At 42.6% G+C, this 13,783-nt stretch overlaps 1 protein-coding gene across 1 annotated transcript in view; it reads left to right on the top strand.

Annotated features, from left to right (window-relative positions):
* The first annotated feature begins 5,587 nt into the window (after positions 1 to 5,587).
* The window catches only part of LOC147452043 (uncharacterized), a 43,300-nt gene continuing 35,104 nt past the window's right edge, over positions 5,588 to 13,783 (top strand). The window contains exon 1 of the mRNA XM_086517869.1: positions 5,588 to 5,929. Coding sequence (XP_086373995.1) covers positions 5,831 to 5,929 — 99 coding nt within the window. The 5' untranslated portion in view covers positions 5,588 to 5,830. The remainder of the gene's footprint in view (positions 5,930 to 13,783) is intronic.

Below are 13,783 nucleotides of genomic sequence, written 5' to 3'. Positions count from 1 at the left end.
GGGGGCATCCAAAGAGGGTGTGCTATTGCCCGCAAGCTATCTTCCTAGCTATACCTGACTCGATTTGGAGTTGTCTATCAAAAGTTAGAGCAATTTTGGTGAACTGCACTTGAAACAACACTCAAAACACTCTCATGACCAAAATACAGGAACTTTGGCTTGTATCTTGGTCTCTAGAAGGTATTTTTAGCTCAAATTGGAGATTTGAGATGTACTCACGTATGTCTACACGATCATAAAGTCAAATACCCCCACTATGCTGAAGTACATGGATCGCGATCCATGTTCTTCTTACAAATTTTTTTCTCCAAATTTTGACAATGTGTAGAGAGGTCGTATGCAGCTTATATACCAATTTTCATCAAAATTTGAGGTTGAGGTACATGGATCGCGATCCATGTTCAACACATCTAGACTTGATCTCTTGGCAGCTTGTTCCTGAGTATGTCCACAAGCTAAATCTCAAATATTTTTGGATTTGGACTTGTTTTGATAGGTCAAATGCCCAATACTAGGTCTACACTACGGTTTTCAGTCAGTCATCCGTTTTGCACCCTTTTGATCCAAATTTGCTCATTTTCCTTGTGTATACACTACTGGGCTGGAAAGTTTCAAGTCAAGCTGTCACTATGGGTACATAGATCACGATCCATGTTTGGAGCCCAAATTATTATTTTTTTGGTACCATCAGAATCGGCATGATTAGGAGGGCCTATGGTATCAACATTTTTTAAAATGGACCTCTGGATTGAAAGTTAGGTCAATTCTAGCACTTTGTCATAGTACTTGGCAGTTCAAGGCTTTTGATTTGGTTTTTGATATCCAAATTCAGTTTTGAAAAGACCACTAGACTCCTTGTGATGTCCTCTAGCTATGGTGCAAGTTTGGCATCAGTCTGTACAGAGGAACATGGATCGCGATCCATGCATCTATGTGTCAGATGGTAACAAAACTTGACTCACAGCTGGCCCTTGGTCTGCTAATCCCTACTATATGGTTTTTGTGTGATTTGGAATTGTGTTTAGGTCAGGAAAAAGTTAATCCACAGATCTGGTTTAGGGTTTTCACTTTGAACTATTTTTTGCCCTTTTGACCCACTTTTGAACTTTTTTGACAATGCTTCTTTGGGGACTTCTGTTCACAATGGTCTCTGCTACAGGCTGGAAAAGTTTCTGTTCAAAAATTTCTTAGGAGTACATGGATCACAATCCATGTTCCACCACTTTTGGATCTGAATTTTTGGTGTGATGATAGCTTGTTATCTTTGTAGTTTGCTCCACAAAGAATTTCTGGATTTGGATCAATTTTACCCAACCAAAATTGACTTCCATAGTCTGCTATGACAGTTTTGACAATGTTCTATTTTTTGCTCTTTTGACCACTTTTTATAACTTTTTTGTATATAGTTCTTTTGGGAAAGTTGTTCCAAATGGTACCAGCTACCTACTGTTCAAATTTCAACCTTTTTTTTTTGATGAGGTACATGCATCGTGATCCACGTTTGACTTCATTTTGACATGAAACTTGGTCATCTTATAGTCCATGTTATGGTGATACTCTTCCCCAAATCTTTTTGAATTTGGCCGACTTTTTCCTAGTCAAAAGTGAGTTTTTCTGTCTACATTGCGATTTTTGACTAGTTTCTGTATTTGGCCATTTTGACCCACTTTTTTCACTTTTTTGACATTGTGTCTCTTGGGAAAGTTGTCCCACTAGTTATCAGGGATGTACTTGTCAAATATTAGCCATAAATGTCAAAAGGTACATGGATCGCGATCCATGTTTGACAGCATTTCTTCATGAATTTTGTTATGCATGCTCTCTATCTCTTGTAGAAGCCAAATCTCACCCCTTTTTGAATTTGGATCCCAAAAAGTTGAAAAATCTCAAATTTTGTGTCTGTAATGCCTGTTTTGTTGTTTTTGTCATAACAGCCAATTCTGATGTGATTTTTGAGTTTTTCTTTCAAGCAAACTTGATCATAGCAATGTCCCACTGATGCACAGTCTCACTGGTCACTTTTTTGCAAAATTGGTCTCTGGGGTACATATATCGCGATCCATGTTCCTCCACAGATTTTGGTCAGACTTTCCAGATTGCTTGTTGATGCCCTTGATTGACAAATTTTCGAATTTGGATTATTTTTTAGGTCTCTACCATCAAATTTTTAGAATTTTAGAGTTATGGTCATTTCGGCCAAAATATGATTTTCACCCTTTTTCCTTCGATCTTTTAGCTCAAATTTGATGGTGGTAGTTTCTACTTATCCTACTCCTAAGTATTGAAATGAAACATGAAACAAAAACAAACTGAACGGTACAAAATAAAGTCAAAACGAAAAACGATACAACACTCTGAAAGCATAGAGAAAATCAAAGAATGAAATGCTTTTGGCTATCCACTCACAACCCTCTTTATCTCTCGAGAATAGATCTAGCAAGTTCTCGACTTCTAGACTCTATCAAGCACTAAACCCCGTGTCTAGCTGCTTTACTGCTAAAGTGTAAATGAAATGGAGAGACAAATCTTCAAAAAAGAACGCTCTAAATACGCACTAGGTCACTCACCATCTAAAGATCATATCCCCAGCAACAATGCCAATGGTAGCGGATCGCCGCGACGGACGTCTGCAGCATAGCTTTTTGGTATTAACATAATGTCAATACTCAGGAAAGTGATTCGGATGGGGCACGAAGACCTTAACAAGCAAGAAGTGAACCTTAGCAAGCAAACACAACAACTCTACAAGCAAACTAACACTCAAAGATCAGGGAAATATGCCTATGTCCTTTGTCACAACTCTAGGTCATCATGCCATTTTGGCACTCGAACGAACTCAAAATGAAACGGAACTTTAGGAGGAGATCTAAGACACCTAGAGGTACTATCCTACCAAGTCTGGTCGCAATCCGACAAGGTACCAAAATCACGATCCATCATGAAAAAGGTCCTGAAAATTGCAACAGATCAGTCTAGAAAGGTCGACCTATGGTCTAGGAACACTCTCCTATGGTCAAAATGACTAAAAACAATGATTTAAGCACTCAAATATGATGATTAGGCTCACTAACACGTAGTTGCGAACCTCAACAAAACTGACAATGCTTACACTTGAATGAAAGAGTAAAGAGAGAGGAACATAATGCACATTTCAGAATTGAAAATAGATTACCCAATCATTAGTTGCAATGATTACAAGTCGAAGCTGCTTCGTAGCTTGAGCGTACATTTTCAGAGCTCCCTGCTTCTCTAAAGATAAGCCTTCTTTCACATTAAGGTTATTGGCCTTTATACCTAGGGCATTCTAAATGGCCAGTGGCCGACTCACATGGACCTTTACAAATATCATTATTGATCCACTACTCTTGAATAAGGATTTACACAGAGTATTACTACATTAGCTCGGAAAACTAATAGAGTACAAATGTGGTGTCCGGCTACGTGTCCGACCAGTTGGGTGCCCATTCTATCTGTCCTCAAACAAGGCATTGGATACATATCAGTTAAGGAATGAGGGCGCGTGAACAGGGTAGAAGATAAGAAAAGAAAGGAAACAAGATCTAAACCTAAGTAGGGTTAGGTAAGGGGAGACTCCCTTTGGGAGTTCGGAACTCTTGAATGATGGCCTTCCCTTCTCAGTAGACTGCCCATTTGCCTTGCTTTCGGGCTTCGTTCGACCTTCTCAAGCTCGCGCTTTTTGACCTTGAGTTGATTCATGGTAAGCTCCTCAGCAATCAAACCTTTGTTCCTTTGAGGAGGCAAGATTGGCGCAATAGCCTCACTCGCTCCTCTTTGTCCTTTAAAGTGAGAAGGCAATGCTCTGGTGGTACTTTCCTGTGTGTCTCGTTAACCCAGGAAGGCTTCTGGCTTGATGTCAATGGGTTGAATAATATTGTTGAACTTGATGATTGCCTCTTTGAGGTGCACCATGGTGAGGGAAGCCCACCAATCCGAATCTTAAGGGCATTCTCTTCCTGGAGTTTTTGCTTGTAAAACTCTGTTTTCACACAAGTTTGTACTTTTGCAAAGGCCATAGACTGAGAGTGGGTGACTTTCGCCTCAACTTCTCTTACTTTGTCTGTGGCAAGATTGACCATAGAGTCAAAGCGCGCCTCAAGCTTGCCAAGGCGAGCCTTGAGATCCCGATTTTCTTCCATAAGCTGGTCAAGGGCTCTTTGAAGCTGTCCAATTTGATCGCTCTTGCTCGATGCTGCAACGATGTCTACAAAACTCGGTCAGCTCCTCGTTGTGATCTTTGGTGTATTCATGGTAAAAAGTTGGATTGTGATGGCTGCTGCTCACTTTGTCACAAAGTGCACAAAGATTTGTTGGGAGCTTTACTGTGGATATGGGTTTGATTTGAAGCCCTTACCTTTCAGGGGGGCTTTTGATGTTCTGAGAGAGAGAGAGAGAGAGAGAGAGAGAGAGAGAGAGAGAGAGAGAGAGAGAGATATTAACATCGTAGGAAAAATTCCAAGAGAACACATGAGAGAGAAAGAGAGTCTCTAATCGATACTACTTATCTTGCTACAAGATCCCATGTGGGGAGAGGGTTGGTTGGGATTGAGTAGATCAACCACAATATAAGAGGTGGCCAAGGAAAGGCACTACCACATAGACTTTAAGCAAAATGAAGCTAAATCATGGCATTCTCAAAAGAGAGTCTTAGTGTCCTTTTGCCCTCTAAAATTGGTTTAGACGTTCATGGCTCTTTACTTTGGTAGCTATCAAGTGTGTTTGTGTACACTCTTTAGATCCTTCAATCAATCTCCTTCAAGCTCTTTGTACTATGGCAATTGTCAAATGTATGTCCCAAGGTCAGGTTTGAAGTGGGGGACGAAACAGGTCCAACTCTAGAGTTGCACAATATATATACCGGGGGGGGGGGGGAGAGAGAGAGAGAGAGAGAGAGAGAGAGAGAGAGATGGTCTATTCAAAGAAAGGATAGTACATCTCAAGCCTATGCGAATGAGTTAGTGTGTGCTTTTCTATGTCGCCACCGTGAGCGCGCGCGTGTGTGTGTGTGTGTGTGTGTGTGTGTGTGAGAGAGAGAGAGAGAGAGAGAGAGAGAGAGAGAGAGAGAGAGAGAGAGAGAGAATGTTGTGTGATTAGTGCATTATTAGCTCATAAGAGGTGATCCGCGACCATCATCGTATCAAAATCTACTTTGCTTTGAGCCTTCCAAGTATTGGTCGAGTGGCCTGTTGTATGAAGCCATGGGACCCGCTGCTTTGCGATATGTGGATAATGATTGCTACTTGGTCGACGAGGGACGACTTGCCTGCATTGTGAAGGCATACCTATGAGGAGTGAAAATTAATCAAGTATGAGTAGGTTGATGTGTTGTCTTCTTATAGGAGAGTTCATGGTTCTATCTAATGTGTAAAGTAATATTTTTCTTTTACATAGCGTTGCAAGAATTTCCCTTTGTGTGTTGTCACCGAAGGCGGCGCCATTATACTAGTGCATGTAAAAATAAAGGGATTGCCATGAAAGAAAGCACACCAAAATAAAAGAACATCTGGGAATATTCTCGACCTTTTTAAATAAAAATTGGGGAGGGAGGGAGCTATTGGATCAATCGACTTCCAAAACATGCCCTTCTCCTCTACTAGAAATGATAATTTTAACCATTCTAGCGTCCATTAGCAAGAATCAGAGTAGAAGAAGGTACTAGGCAATTTATCTCGAAGAGTCGTGATGGCGAGCTAGCAAGAGGCCGAAAGGGAGAGATAGAGAGTGAAACACACACTCTGTGTGTCCCTGTGTTGTGTGTGTGTGTGTGTGAGAGAGAGAGAGAGAGAGAGAGAGAGAGAGAGAGAGAGAGATTATGGTGGTTGCTGGAGCGGTTCCTTCGCTCACCTTCTTTCAGGCCACTTCACTCTCGTCTTCGTCAAGGAAGCTCAGCCTCTCTCCAAACAAATGTCAGGTTGGTCCTTTCTCCCATGCCTTCAATTTTATCACACGCGTTCTGTTTGCACACATTGTGTGTGCGGCCCACATGTTTGATCTGATGCATGTGCTCATATACTTTTTTGGCATGGGGAATACACATGCTTGCCTGACAAGATAGCATGCACATAAATGCCATATTGAGGAGGAAGCCTTTTGTAGAGAGCATTTTTATTTACGCATGTATGGCCCGACATGGTTTTGATCAGCGTAATCATACTCAAGGAGGTTATCAATTGTGTCATGCATCTAACTTTGACAGGGTTGACATATTTAGTTTCTACTTGCACGTTTAAGATTTTAGCTTCAATGTAATTTTAAGTTTTCGGCTCCACATTTCCTTCAGGAATGATTTTGTTTCTGCTAACTATTACGTGGTAGAACTTTGAACATTCAAGTGTTTTATTTGAAGAGCGTAACTTGCTGGTGGAGATGAGTATGGCCACATTGTTCTTTTTTTGTCATTCTTTTTGTTTATTAAAGGCTTAGACAAGTTTTTTTCTTGGTTCAAGTTTTTGTTTATTACATATAGGATTTTCTTCGTTCGTAATGAGTTAATTTGCTTATCAAATTTTTAGGCATGTTTGCAAATGCTATTTCGTCAATGTGAATTTTCGTATGCTTTCACAATGTAGTTGCTCATTTGTGAACTCAACTCAAAATTTTACCTATTTGCTAGCTACGCATGTCTAGGGAGAATTGAACATAGTAGACAAGAGACACGAAGTGGCGAAGCTCCCCTCCTAGAAGCGTTGGCCCCTCAACGTTTACTCCATTGGCCGAAGTCAAAGTTTACAAATGTCGAGAGCCATGTTCTCCCTTTGAGTCATCCACAAGGTTGCAAGCTTGGTCCATCCTCTAATGGCACCCTTGACCTCTCTTTCAAAGGGATGGGTCCAAAAGCACCCAAAATGCGACCTCAAAATATCACAGTTATTTTTACCTATGCTGTCACAACTCGGTGACGTGGCTGCCCAGTACACACACCCCCCTGGCAAGGACTCCCTGGTAGGCTGAAATGGTGACGTGGCTGGCTGCCGGAAAATACGGCGCAATTCACAAAAAATCTGCCATGTGGCCTGCAGTACGGACGTCTGCTTTTTGCGGCGTTTTTGGCGGGCAGATCTGCGGCAGTTTTGCTGCTTTATTCTACACAAGCAGGAGTTAGAGAGAGAGGGAGAGAGCTTTATTTAAAAGCTTTGCTTTATTGCCAAGTATGGCTTGTGAGGGAAACATTGGAAGTGCTTTATTTTAAAAGCTTTTGATTTTCAGCTTTTGGGCTCTGCTTTTAGCATCCCTTGTAAACTCTTTAATTAAGTAGTTTGGGCTCTCACTTCTCAGAGCATCTGGATGCAGAGTCTGGGAGTGAGTCTCGGCTACTTGCTTGTACTTTGAGTTGCAGATTAATACGAAAAGAAATACCGAAAGGGGTGCCAGTCTTTTGAAACCTGGTGATGTGTCCGAAGATGGGGAGCCTGATGAGCAACCAGAAGTGGAAGAAAACGAGGAGATCCTTGTTCCTGAACAGATATTGGCACATAAGGACAAAAAGAATAAGGGTAAAGTGAGAAGGCGGTTCTTGGTTAAATTCAAGAACTATCTTGCGTTGGATGCGAAGTGGATGGAGGAGGAGTACCTAGCAGATACTCCTCAGATTGTGAAACTTTACCTTGAAGTTTTTGGTTTAGCATAGTCTACTCCAAATGGAACCCCGAATTCATCTTGGATGGAGATCTGGTGCAGTGGGTTACACAAGAGTGGAGTTACTCCGCTCCTTTGTCAACAGATGCCTCGATTTTTAGAATACTAGAGTCACTGATGTCTCTTTGAGCTTCAAGGATATTCTGCTGTATGACTTTACGAAATGGAATTCCGGATAATATGGAACTGATTTGTTCTCGACTTGTTTAAGTGCAGGAACTGATAGACGAAATGACTGCAGCATTTTGGTTTGAATGATCTCGATAGACATGGTTGCAATAGAGATTAGTCAACCGGGCATCTATGAGGTCCTGAGTGGATCTAGATGCGGTTGCTAATTGCATTGCCGATAAATCATGGTCTGAGATCCGAATGAATGTTGAATGTGACTTGTCATGTGATGTCCTGTGATGTCATGTGATGTCCTATGATGTCATGTGATGTGACTGTCGATTGGTACATGTGCTAGATGTGTGTTCCTAGTGCGTCGGTACTAATAGTCCGTATCTGCTAAGACAGTTTATGGCTTCTGTCTGTTTTGCAGGCGTAATCGAGGGCGATTACAATTCTTTCAAGAGGGGGGGTATGTCACAACTCTGTGACGTGGCTGCCCAGTACACACACACCCCTGGCAGGCTGACGTGGCTGTTTTGTACACTGGAAATGTTGACGTGGCTGGTTGCTGGAAAATACGGTGCAATTCATGGAAAATCTGCTACGTGGCTTGAAGTATGGACGTCCGCTTTTTGCGGTGTTTTTGGCGGGCAGATCTGTGGCAGTTTTGTTGCTTTATTCTACGCAAGCAGGAGTTAGAGAGAGAGAGAGAGAGAGAGAGAGAGAGAGAGAGAGAGAGAGAGAGAGAGAGAGAGAGAGAGAGAGAGAGAGAGCTTTTATTTAAAAGCTTTGCTTTATTGCCAAGTATGGCTTGTGAGGGAAACATTGGAAGTGCTTTATTTTAAAAGCTTTTGATTTTCAGCTTTTGGGCTCTGCTTTTAGCATCCCTTGTAAACTCTCTAAATAAGTAGTTTGGGCTCTCACTTCTTAGAGCATATGGACGTAGAGTCTGAGAGTGAGTCCCGGCTACTCGCTTGTACTTTGGATTGCTGATTAATACAAAAAGAAATACTGAAAGGTGCGCCAGTCTTTGGGGCCAATATCTCTAGGCACGGAACTCCACCAGGCCAATGTCTAATCAATTGTAAAGTGTGAACTGTTTTGAAGTGATTATTTGTGGTGTCGCGGTAGATTCTCGACTTGTAGTGTCCAAGTTTGTTACATATGCTCAAAAGCACCAAAGTAAGCTGCCATAAGAAGCTGATGTGCAAAGACACTAGAAAAGTCAACACTTCTCATAATTGGCACTAAAACCTCTTTATTGTTCAGTGTCATGCCTGTACATGCCACGTCAGCACTCTGTACAACTCTCAATGATTCGTGCCCTAATCACGGACATATCTGGCTCCCGCGGTGGCTCAGCTATACTCCTCTTCAAATGTGGTGCAAGCACGCCACGCCATCAATTAACATATTAACACACCTCCCCCGCCCCCCTTCCCGGCCCTCGGCCTCCCTTTAAAAGAAGAGTGATTGCCCTTGATGTTTGCAAAACAGACGTTAAGCCAAATCTTTAGTAGACATTGACCATGCCAATGAGCGAGCATTCCCACACGAGTCATTCATAAGATGCAAACAATCAATCTAGTTCCTATATTCAAAAACGTAAGGAGAATCTCAATCATTCTCAAAAAGAGAAAGATTTACAGAATCATTAGTATGGGGGTATGAGCCTTTGCCAAGTGGTGCATATATTTTATAGGCCACATCATACCTCTTGCATACCGGACGCACGCACAATACATAATAGTAGCCACAAATTATTTGACCAAATGGGTGGAAGCAAAATCGACCCAGAAAAACGATGCACGGACTACGACAGTTCCTCTTCGAACATATCTTTACCAGATACAGTCTACCCATTGAAATTGTGAGTGATAGAGGAACTCACTACAAAGTCATTGAAAGCTTACTCGACGAATTCATGGTGATTCATCGCAAATCAGCACGCTATCACCCCCAAGCTAACGGATAAGTCGAGAGTACCAATAAACTCTTATGCACGGTGCTCACCAAAATAGTGACTCAAGAACTGATTGGGACCAAAAGCTACACTCAGCATTATGGACTTACAGGGTAGCATTTAAAACTTCCATAGGAACCACTCCATTTAATCTTATGTTCGGGATTCATGCGATTCTATCCATGGAATTCTTAATTAACACGCTTCGAGTCGCAACACAGTTAGGATGGACGGGACATGAACTATCTGAAAGACTAGACATAGTGGAGCAACTAGATGAAACCAGAATGAGGGCGGTAGCAAGAATATATGCTCAAACATGACAAACGAAAGATTTTCATGATCAACATGTGATTAGCAAGGAGTTCCAAAAAGGGGACTACGTTTTGGTATATACCCTAAAGCAACACTTCAAAAAACTCAAAAAGCGAGGGATGGGGCTTTTTGTAATACATGATATATCGCAAAGTGGCGCTGTAAGGTGCAGCGGAATGAATGATGTATTTTCTCAAGATTAGTGATCTTTATTGCTCAAGGTTCCTTGTTTCTAAATTGGCTTTATCTGACAGAAAAATAATTCTAAATGAATTATTGGATTTATAAGTGAGAGGGTTTTCTCGCCTGGAACAACAGGAAAAATAATTCTAAATGAATTATTGGAATTTTAAGTGAGAGGGTTTTTCTCACTGGAGACATCCGAGTACAGAGTATCCCTAGTGCGTCATTCAAAGTAATGACATTCAAAGTAATGACGGGAACACGGTGAAAGGGAATATCTGTAAGGCCACCAGGAACGGGTACTTCTGATGCGTCACAACGGATGGGTGACGGGGAGCATCAGTAAGAAGTATCCGACCATCCGGGAACGGACATCTCTGATGCGTCATAGGATGGGTGACATAGAGCATCGTGAAGGGGATTGTACCGTAAGTTCGGTAGGAAAGGACTAGGTGATGGGTATTCCTGATGCGTCACAAGGTGGGTGACGGGTGCATCGGAAAGGGGATATCCATAGTCGAGAGGAAATCCGAATTGGAGAAGAGGAATATGCGTAAAGATGCAAGCACAAGAATAAAGATGGGTTTTGAGAAGCTTTTTTTAAAAAGCGAAATATTTTAACGAGTTTTTCGGAAAGAGCAAACGCTTTCCCGCGAGGAATTTATGTTTGCATTGCATTCGTGCATGTGGTTGCATCCAGGGACGCCTGGGAAGTGTTGTGAAAGGCATTGTTTTTAACTTATAAGGTTTTATTGAGTTTTTGGGCAGGTTCAGACCAATTTTAAAATATGCTGGCCGTCCACTTAATAGGTGGGCAGCCACTTAGAAAATAAAGCAACAAAAACCAACCAGCGAATTCTCTCCCTATTTCAGGTAGAATAACAAAAAAAAAAAAAACGAAAAAAAAAACGGCCGCGATCTCTACGCGAGTAGCTATTCGTGCCGTGGCCAAGGAGCTATAAAAGCACCACATGCCCTCACTGAAAGGAAGTTACCAACGTCAGCAAGAGAAGATTCTACCATCAGATAACGCAAGAGATCGCGAGACTACGAAGCACGGAAGTCGCTTTTCCCGCGCAAGAGCGAGAGGTATCTATTGTGGATTCGCCATACGAATTGTTGTCGCGTGTTTGCGTGTGTTTGCAGGTACTTCATCGCGAAGGAGAAGCGAGAAGGCTTCGGCCTACGCTTGGGAATTCCGGAAACGGAATTCGGAAATTGTCTGCGGAGTCTCAACTCCGAGTATAGACGGAAAAAGGATTGAGAGCTCATCTCTTGGATTTCCCTTACGGGAAGGAACGACCATCGAGTCAGAGAATTAGAACGGAGGGGTTTTCTCCGGTTCTTGTGCTTGTAAAAAGATTCTCCCTAATAAAGGATTCTGTTTAAGGGGGGGGGACCAACCCATCTTCTGGTCCCCAGTACTGTGTCGATCTTCTCACTCTCTATCTCTCTATTTATTTCTCTCTATATATCCTTTGGCTTCAGTATTAAATGATAAATTCTATTTATCCGAGTATATTTTATATTGTTATGCGCTCCCGTTTGTGACATTCCTTTTAGTTCTTAGGGAAGGAGAGAGCCTTCCGTCTTATGGAGAGTGCTATGATCACGAACAAAGTGAGTGGATTGTGCGTGCATGTTGCTAATTGGACTATTTCTTATTTTTAATGATTAATTTCTTTTTATGTAATTAGGATATTTTAATGTGTACACTAAGAATTGTTAAAAGATTGTAGCTACAGGAAATGCCATCAGGAACGGACAACTCTGATGGGTCATTTGCTGGGTGACGGTAAACATGGCGAAGGAGTTTCCGTAAGTTCGGTGGAAAGGGCCGGGTTACGGGTGCCCCTGATGCTTCACATGATGGGTGACGGGTGCATCAGAAAGGGGGCATTCCGTAGGCTAAGGAGGAAATCCGAACTGAGTAAGAAAATACGCGTAAGAACGCAAGCACAAGAATAAAGATGGGTTCAATGAAGCTTTTTACGAAAAGCAGGAACAATCGCGGGAAGGCAGACGCTTTCCCGCGAGGAATCTATGTTTGCATTGCATTCGTGCATGTGGTTGCATCCAGGGACGCCTGGGAAGTGTTGTTAAATGCATTGGTTTTAACTTATAAGGTTTTATTGAGTTTTTGGGCAGGTTCAGACCAATTTTAAAATATGCCGGCCGCCCACTTAATAAGTGGGCAGCCACTTAGAAGATAAAGCAACAAAACCAGCCAGCGAATTCTCTCTCCCTATTTCGGATAGAACAGCGCAAATATTTATTTATTAAAAAAAAAAAAAAAAAAACGGCCGCGATCTCTACGTGAGCAGTTATTCGTGCCGTGGCCAGGGAGCTATAAAAGCACCACATGCCCTCACTCACGGGAGGTACCAACGTCAGCAAGAGAAGACTCTGCCGCAAGAGATCACGAGACTACGAAGCACGGAAGTTGCTTTTTCCCGCGCAAGAGGGACAGGTATCTATTGTGGATTCGCCATACGAATTGTTGTCGCGTGTTTGTGTGGTTTGTTTTGCAGGAATCTCCCGTCTTATGGGAAGGCCCTTCACGGGAAGTACGGCTTCGCGTCTAAGTCACTTACGGGAAAGTACGGCTTCACGCCTAAGTCACTTACGAGAAAGTACGGCTTCACGTCTAAGTCCCTTACGGGAAAGTACGGCTTCGCGCCTAAGTCCCTTACGGGAAAGTACGGCTTCGCGCCTAAGTCCCTTACGGGAAGGAACGGCCTTGTGCCCAAGCCCTTTACGGGGAAGCACGACCTTCGGGTCTAAGATTACAGAACGGAGGGGTTTCCTCGGGTTCTCGTGCTTGTATAAGAATTCTCCCTGAATAAAAGAATACTCTTAACGGGGGGGGGACCAGCTCATCTTCTGGTCCCCAATATTGTGTCGATCTTCTCCCTTCTCTCATGTTTTCAAAGAATTATAATTTTCAGATTTTCTAAGTGCTCGTGTACGCTCCCGTTTTGTGACAGTGGTATCAAAGCTCGGACTCCTCTCTCTCTGCAAAGACGGACGATTCCGGGAAGAACCATGTCGGGCCAAGGGAGAAGCGTTGAAGAGGAGCTTCAACAAGTGCAAGTTCAGCTTGCGGAGTTGCAACAAATCTTACTGTTGCCAGACGTCCAAAAGCTTTTGGGCGGAATGAAGAAAACGAATGGAACTGATGCACCCAAGCATCCAGACAACACTGTTGGCGTGAGACCACAGGAGGCAAGAGAAGAAGAACGTGCCGAGGTGCACAAAGGATCTTCTGATCGGAATGAATGGCCTACTTCAAGGAAAGGCCAGGAAAAAGCTCTCTCTTTGCTAGACGAGAGCAAGGACATCTCTATCTCATCTCCATCTTACTCTCCTGATTATACTTCTACTTCTCGATCATCTCGTCAGAAGAAGGAAGCCGCTACTACTGCCACTACCCTACATCAACCTAAAGATAAGCCTCGATTCAAGAAGCATGGTCGCAAGTCTCAACATCGCATGAGAGTCTTCAAATCGGGCGACAAGGACATCAAGTTCGAAACTTACAACGGACGGAGAGAC

The sequence above is a fragment of the Adiantum capillus-veneris genome, chromosome 8 (assembly GCF_014529385.1).
Source record: "Adiantum capillus-veneris isolate H3 chromosome 8, ASM1452938v2, whole genome shotgun sequence".
In the NCBI taxonomy this organism is placed as follows: Eukaryota; Viridiplantae; Streptophyta; class Polypodiopsida; order Polypodiales; family Pteridaceae; genus Adiantum; species Adiantum capillus-veneris.
Note: the sequence above shows the minus strand (reverse complement) of the source record. Positions and strands in the feature narration are given on the sequence as shown.